Source organism: Salvelinus fontinalis, chromosome 15 (assembly GCF_029448725.1).
Source record: "Salvelinus fontinalis isolate EN_2023a chromosome 15, ASM2944872v1, whole genome shotgun sequence".
In the NCBI taxonomy this organism is placed as follows: Eukaryota; Metazoa; Chordata; class Actinopteri; order Salmoniformes; family Salmonidae; genus Salvelinus; species Salvelinus fontinalis.
In genome coordinates, this window is record NC_074679.1 from 37,259,514 (window position 1) to 37,266,601 (window position 7,088).

At 41.8% G+C, this 7,088-nt stretch overlaps 1 protein-coding gene across 1 annotated transcript; it reads left to right on the forward strand.

Moving 5' to 3' along the window:
* The first annotated feature begins 28 nt into the window (after nucleotides 1–28).
* coch (coagulation factor C homolog, cochlin (Limulus polyphemus)) lies at nucleotides 29–6,993 on the forward strand. The gene is made up of 12 exons (XM_055863637.1): nucleotides 29–1,127; nucleotides 1,497–1,544; nucleotides 1,878–1,922; nucleotides 2,677–2,833; nucleotides 3,101–3,234; nucleotides 3,433–3,507; nucleotides 3,829–3,882; nucleotides 3,973–4,120; nucleotides 4,246–4,349; nucleotides 4,590–4,810; nucleotides 5,086–5,602; nucleotides 5,883–6,993. Exons 2-12 carry the CDS (start codon nucleotides 1,511–1,513, stop codon nucleotides 6,053–6,055), a joined length of 1,662 nt encoding a protein of 553 aa, XP_055719612.1. The 5' UTR covers nucleotides 29–1,127; nucleotides 1,497–1,510; the 3' UTR covers nucleotides 6,056–6,993.
* Nucleotides 6,994–7,088: the final 95 nt, after the last annotated feature.

Genomic DNA, 7,088 nt, shown 5'->3' on the forward strand with positions numbered 1-7,088 from the left:
TTAGGAAGGATGCCTGTATCTTTGTAGTGACTGGGTGTATTGATACACCATCCAAAGTGTAATTAATAACCACCATGCTCAAAGGGATATTCAATGTCTGCTTTTTTATTTTTACCCATCTACCAATGGGTGTGCTTTTTTTGCGAGGCATTGGAAAACCTCGCTGGTCTTTGTGGTTGAATCTGTGTTTGAAATTCACTGCTCTACTGAGGGACCTTACAGATAATTGTATGTGTGGGGTACAGAGATGAGGTAGACATAAAAAAAAAATGGTGTTAACCACTATTATTGCACACAGAAAAGAGTACATATGACTTATTTTTTACACCTGAACTTATTTAGGCTTGCCATAACAAAGGGGTTGAATACTTATTGACTCAATACATTTCAGCTCAAAAAAAAAAACATTCCACTTTGACATCATGGGCAGATCAGTGACAAAACATCTAATTTGAACACATTTAAAATTCAGGGTGTAACACAACAAAATGTGGAAAAGGTCCAGGGATGTGAATACTTTCTGACAGCACTGTACATACTAGCTTCTAGAAGTAAGTGAAGACCTGAGGATTCTAATGTGGTCACCAAAGCACATGGCAGCATAGATTGCCGTGTGTAGAGTCTTTATGCCAATTAGCAGACACTTTTATCCAAAGCAATTTACAGAATTGAATGCAGATGTTTCAATATATGTGATCCCCGTAGTATTTGTCTGGTACAATATGATTGCCCACTGAACAGTCTTCTACTGTTATGTTTAATTACTTTGATTTCTTAATCTGCTTTATATTCTAACAAAGTACCTGCAATCATAACGTCAACCTCACTTTATTTGACTCATATGTCATTTCTGGTTAATTTTGAGGCCACCTTATTGTCCTGGCTGCTTGGTTCAGATGTCTCAGGTTGAACTCAGGTCTCTAGTAGACCCCTCCTCCTCTGATGTCACAGGGAGATGACTGGGAAGTTTGAGGACATTATTTAAGGAGCCAGCTCTCTCTGGAGGTTCAGATGTGATCCCAGGAATACTACACACTTCCAGGGAATAGCACCTTTTTCCTTCCCCCTGCAAGAAGCTGCCATATGGAATCTTAGATCTCAAGGAAACCTTATTCTACAACTTGTCTGTAAGGTGGATTTTTGGTTTGTGTTTTTGTGTGTGTGTGTGGTGTGTGGTGTGGGGGGGGGGGGGGGGGGGGGGCTGTAATGAATGTGTTTTCATACTTTCAGCTTTAATCCCATAGAGACAGAGATGCTCTGTTGTGTTGAACGCATGACTGAACACCGTCCAAGCTGCAGATATCTAACTTGTCTAAACAAGAGTGGCGTACTTTTCTATGAATTGATAACCAAAAACTAAAAACCTGTTTTATTGCATTGTTAGTTGATGTGCTTTTTTCTTATGCATTTCGTCTTATCAATTACTACTAGTAATTGTATATCGCTAATTATTGAAAAAAATTAAAATGTTTCCCTGGTTGCTTATTATATTGTAGGTGTTTGGGTCATCATGCCAATTTTGTTTGCTGTTCTACACCTGTTAGGTAAGCACTGGTTGGTGCAATTGACACACTGAATGTGCCACATCATCTACCTTGTATGAGTTGTCTAGGAAATGTATTTTTCAGTTTCACTCAAAAGGACAATGGAATGGAATAATTTAAAAACGGTCATATCTGATCAAAAGGCATTGTAGAGTTTTGTGTCATAATGATGAAATTAGTACTGTGCAAAAAAATATATATATATATGTAAAAGCTTTTTGTGTAATGAACTATAATATGTAACTAAGATTTCATGAATGCATATTCAATATTATTGAGTGAACTTTGACAGTATTGTAAAGCTTCAATGATCACTTTGTTTAATTCCCACAGGCATTCTGTCTCTGACACGCAGAGCATCTGGATCTGACTCAAGTGGTTAGTGGTTTGAATCTCATAAACACATAGTTTTTTTTCTCTGTCAATATTAGGCAGATGAGATACTGTAGATGTGATACTACTAGTTTTCTGTGAATTTACAATGTGTTCATTAATGTTTCTCATCTTAATTTGATCCAATGTAGTCCCACAGGGAGACAGTTGAGAACTGCACAGCTCAGCAAGATAGTCAAATATTTAGAAATGGGAGAGTCTATTGATGAACAGTAGCTGCTGTATGTGGAGAAAAATATATATTTCATCGTGTTGTATCAGTGGATTTATTTCATTTGTTAACCAGTCAGTTTTACTTGGAAGACTTTTAGTTTTACTTGGCAGACTCCCAAACAAAATATGATACTTATTTAATTAAGGCAGAAGTGTTAGTATGTTATTGTTGAGAGCCACTGCTCTAGCCTTGTGGCTTTTGGCTCAGAGACATGTTCAATGGTAAGCCCAGTCTCTGTTTGATTTGGATGAAATTCCTCAAAAGCAAACGGTAATGTTTATGATTTTTCTTCAAAATGTAATTATCATAGAAGTGTGACTGAGGGTATTTTGTCTTCAGAGTTGTTCTTTATTATAGCCTGCAGGCTTTGGTATCGAGTTGTGGCTCCGAGGAAGGGAAAGCCATACCGAACTAATAGGTATAGGCTACCTGACAGAAAACACATAGAGTGCCGGCAGTATTCAGAATTCTCCATTTATTCTCTCGCTCTATCTCTCTCTTTCTGTCTCTGTCTTTCTGTCTCAGTTACCACCCCCATTACCTGTACGACCCGTGGGGCAGACCTGACTGAGGAGAAGCAGTTGGTCCTCTGTCCGCCTAACTGCACCCTCTGGAGGGTGTCTGTGTTTGGTTCTCGGGTGTACGCCGCCGTGTCCAGCGTGTGTGGCGCAGCCGTGCACCAGTAAGGCTGGAGGAGATCAATAGCAGGGCTAAGAATAAGAGGCTTTGTGTAGGCCAGGAGAGGGATAATGTTTGGCTAATGCACACGCTATAAAGTTTCACCTCAATCACCTTCTTTTCTTTCTCAGAGTATTGATGTACAGAGAGAGTCAGTATAGCTTCTACAGCATCTGCATTCTTCGTCTATCTTCCCTTCCCTCAAAGTTTACAGTGACTGGCCGCTTACTACTCATTTACATTTTTCACTGTGTTTGACCACTTCTCTCAGGGGGGTGATAAGGTCCTCGGGGGGACCAGTGAAGGTCCAAAAACTGCAAGGCAGACAGAACTACCTCGGCTCCTACTCCCATGGAGTCCAATCTCAGGCCCTGTCCAGGTGGACCGCATCATTCACTGTGGCCCGTAGGTGGCGCCAAATACCAAACATGTTTAATATTGTACATTCCACAGGGGAAAATGTGACTTGAAGGCTGAGTAGGCATGAAGAATGACTCGAATGGTATTTAATGATATTCAATGTTGATGTTCTGAATGATTTGCAATGAAGTGATTTTTCATTAATGACACGTTTTGATAAAACATTTGACTCTCTGTTGTCAGAATCTGTTCATGTGCCCCAGGAGGTGTCCTCCCAGATAGCCACAACTGTCCTACCTGCATCAGGACCAGGACTAGGTACAATTCTAACATGTAGATTAAACTGCACATGATGGTCACCAATACTGCATGGGACATGCATTATGTTTTATGGACACATCCTCTCTTGGTCCTCATACCTTACTAGAAGTTGAATTTCAGTGCTGACTATGTATCCAAAAGTACAATTACTTGATATCTTCATTACTAAATGGTTCTGTTTTTAGACCCTCCAGAGCTACCAAGTATTCCACAGAGATACCTGTCTTCCTTATTTACATTACAGATAAGGGTATTTTATTGAAACTCTTAACATGTACGAGCACCACGTGCAGTAACCAGAGCCTGTCTGTCTTGTAGTGAAGAAAACATTAATGAAGCCAGTGAAGAAAATAACTACAGGAGGAAATAGAGGTATGTTTGTGTCATGTTGTGCTTTGCTTTGATTGTGTAGAACATTTTATTTTGCTTCCAGAATGCCCACGTCTTGCTCTCTCATTCCAGACTGCCAGATGGAGATAGCCCTGCTGCTGGATAGCAGCAACAACATTGGGCAGCGTCGCTTCAACCTTCAGAAGAACTTCATCAGCAAGTTAGCGGTGATGCTAAGGATTGGACCGAATGGACCACATCTTGGTGTGGTGCAAGCTAGGTGAGTCAGTTCATTTGGTGTTCAATTAGCACATTTTCCAATTAGGTGTTATCATTTAGCCACTAACTCCATAGCAAAACAGTACCGTATTGTATGAAGCTAACACAGCGCTCTTGTCCTTCCAGTGACACTCCTCGGACAGAATTTCTCCTGACTAACTATACTCAACCCAAAGATGTGGTGTTTGCCATCAAAGAGATAGCATACCTGGGAGGAAACACTAACACAGGTTCTTACGGATTTTTATTGCTGGTATACACATAGTACCACATGATGGATTTGCATGCTATACGACCAGTATATAATACTATTTCCCCATTCGGAGGAGAAATGGATATGAGAGGAACGGGACGAATATATACACAGGAATACAATACATATCACCAGCTAATTTTTCACATCAGCCAAATGTAGTGGGGATTCCCGACAAAGCTCATCTGAGACAATGCTGTCTGTCTGGTCCCCACAGGTAAGGCCATCATGCACACGGTGGAGTCCTTCTTCCAGACTGGGGTGAGGAGAGGTCACCCCAGGGTCATAGTGGTGTTTATAGATGGCTGGCCCTCAGACGACCTGGAAGATGCGGCCGTGCTGGCCAGAGAGTCTGGTATCAACGTGTTCCTGGTGCCAGTGGCCAAGCCTGCCCTGGAGGAGCTAGGCATGGTCAGAGACAAGGACTACATGAAGAAGGTGAGCAGGGAGCCAAGAGACACGTGACTCTGTGGTACTCTGTCTTATTGGCTGCATCCTGTTCTACTTTAGTGGTTTGAAAAATAGATGATGTTCTGGCCCTGCCCATAGTCGTTAGCAGATTTTGCTGGGCACCACATACTGTAATGCAAAGATCAATTCGCCGGCCTATATCACAGTGATGTCATCACTTACAGTATCCAGCCATAGCTGTTGTGTTCTAATCTACATGATGATATGTCACTGACTGACTGTGTTTGTGTGTGCCATGCCAGGCAGTGTGCAAGGACAACGGCTACTTCACATATGCCATACCCAGTTGGTTCGGCACCACCAAGCATGTGAAGCCCCTGGCCCAGAAGTTGTGCTCAGTGGACCAGCTCCTCTGCTCCAAGACCTGCTACAACTCGGTCAACCTGGGCTTCCTCATTGACGGCTCCAGCAGCGTCGGGGAGGGGAACTTCCGCCTGATCTTGGACTTCATTACCGCCGTGGCCCGTAGCTTCGACATCTCAGACATAGGGTCACGTGTTGGGGCAGTCCAGTTCACCTATGACCAGCGGATGGAGTTTAACATGTACGACTACCCAGTGAAGGATGATGCCCTCAGGGCCCTGCAGGGGATCCCCTACATGAGTGGTGGCACGGCCACGGGAGACGCCGTTGCCTACGCTACCCAGAACCTGTTCCTGGCCCGCAAGGCTGGCCCTGGGAGGAACTTCCTCATAGTGGTCACTGACGGACAGTCCTATGATGACGTCAGAGGGCCGGCCCTGGCCGCCCAGAAGGAAGGTGTGTGGATTCCCTTTTGGCAAAAGTATTACCATGTGTCGGGCTAGCATGTAGAACAAGATCAAAATATGTTTGTATGACATAATAAAAACAGAGCTAAGCTGAAATGTTTTGTCACATTGAGTGCTATTAGTAGAGAAATAGGTTTTAGCGACAATGACAGCAGCTATAAGATAATCACACTGAACAGATTTCTTAGATGATGCTCTTCCTATTCCTAGTTCAATCACTTCAAATTACAGCACTCGTTTGATCTCATCTCTTCCCCCCTCTTCTACAGGGATCACCATCTACTCTGTGGGGGTGGCCTGGGCTCCAATGGATGACCTGCAAACTATGGCGTCAGAGCCCAAGGATAGCCACACATTCTTCACCAGGGAGTTCACTGGCTTGCAGCAGTTCCAGCAGCCCCTTGTAAGGGGCATCTGCAGGGACTTCACTGAGGCCAACTAGGGAGAGGTAGCAGAGAGAAGCTGTTTGGGCTCGCTGAAAACCCCAGCCAGACAGGAAACATCTAGATAGCACTTTATTTTACAGTACAGAAATTACCAGGTATTTACTGAGAAATAAAATGGTTACTACACAGTAATAACCTATAAGTTACTTGATTTTTTCTTTGGGATTCATTCAATCAAGTGCCACTCGGCGGTTGTAAATTGTGTTGAATTCTTCAAAGTAGCTATCAGTTTTACCAAATTATTAAATACCAGTGCCAACACAAACAATACAGTAAAAAATAAAGTGCTAGTCACTGTTCAACACAACCAGAGTACAGCAGACGCTAACAAGGCAATAGCATTGTAGGTTCACGAGTTCTCAGAAAACTATCATAGATCATCAAGTTGGATATTACCTTACTCAAATAGTCTGATATCACTACCATTATTCTCAATAATAGACCATATTCATTCATAGGTTCTCAAGATGTGACTAGTTTGGAATATTCATGTTTTCTCCAATGTGTCTCGTAACTATAGTGAAATACGTTAAGGTTCATGTAGTTTGTATTTCTTGAACAAACCAAAAGCACAGAAACATGATAAATGTTACCTATAGACCAAGGTATTCCTTCACCCTCATCAACAATACACTTATACAGTATAAACAGTAATCACTTCTCTGCTTGATATGGCTAGTAGTTATATGTATGTTAGTTAAAGGTAAGGGATGATATTTAGGGAATAAAAGTACCATTAATTCTTTCCTAGGCCACAACTGCTGATGCTAAGCTTCTATGTACCTACAACAGAATGCTTTCCCAAAGCCAGTTTCTTTTGTATACTGTACCATACATTTGCATGTTGACCTGTACTTTATGAATTACGTTTTGTTGATGATTCTATATTTATTACTTTTCTTTCTTTCAATAAAGTGTTTTATTTGTTTTACAATAGATGTGTTTATCATGCAAACAATTTACCCAACAAGACAATATTACATGCAGACTACATGCATTAAACACAACAGACTTTATGTACAGGTACAC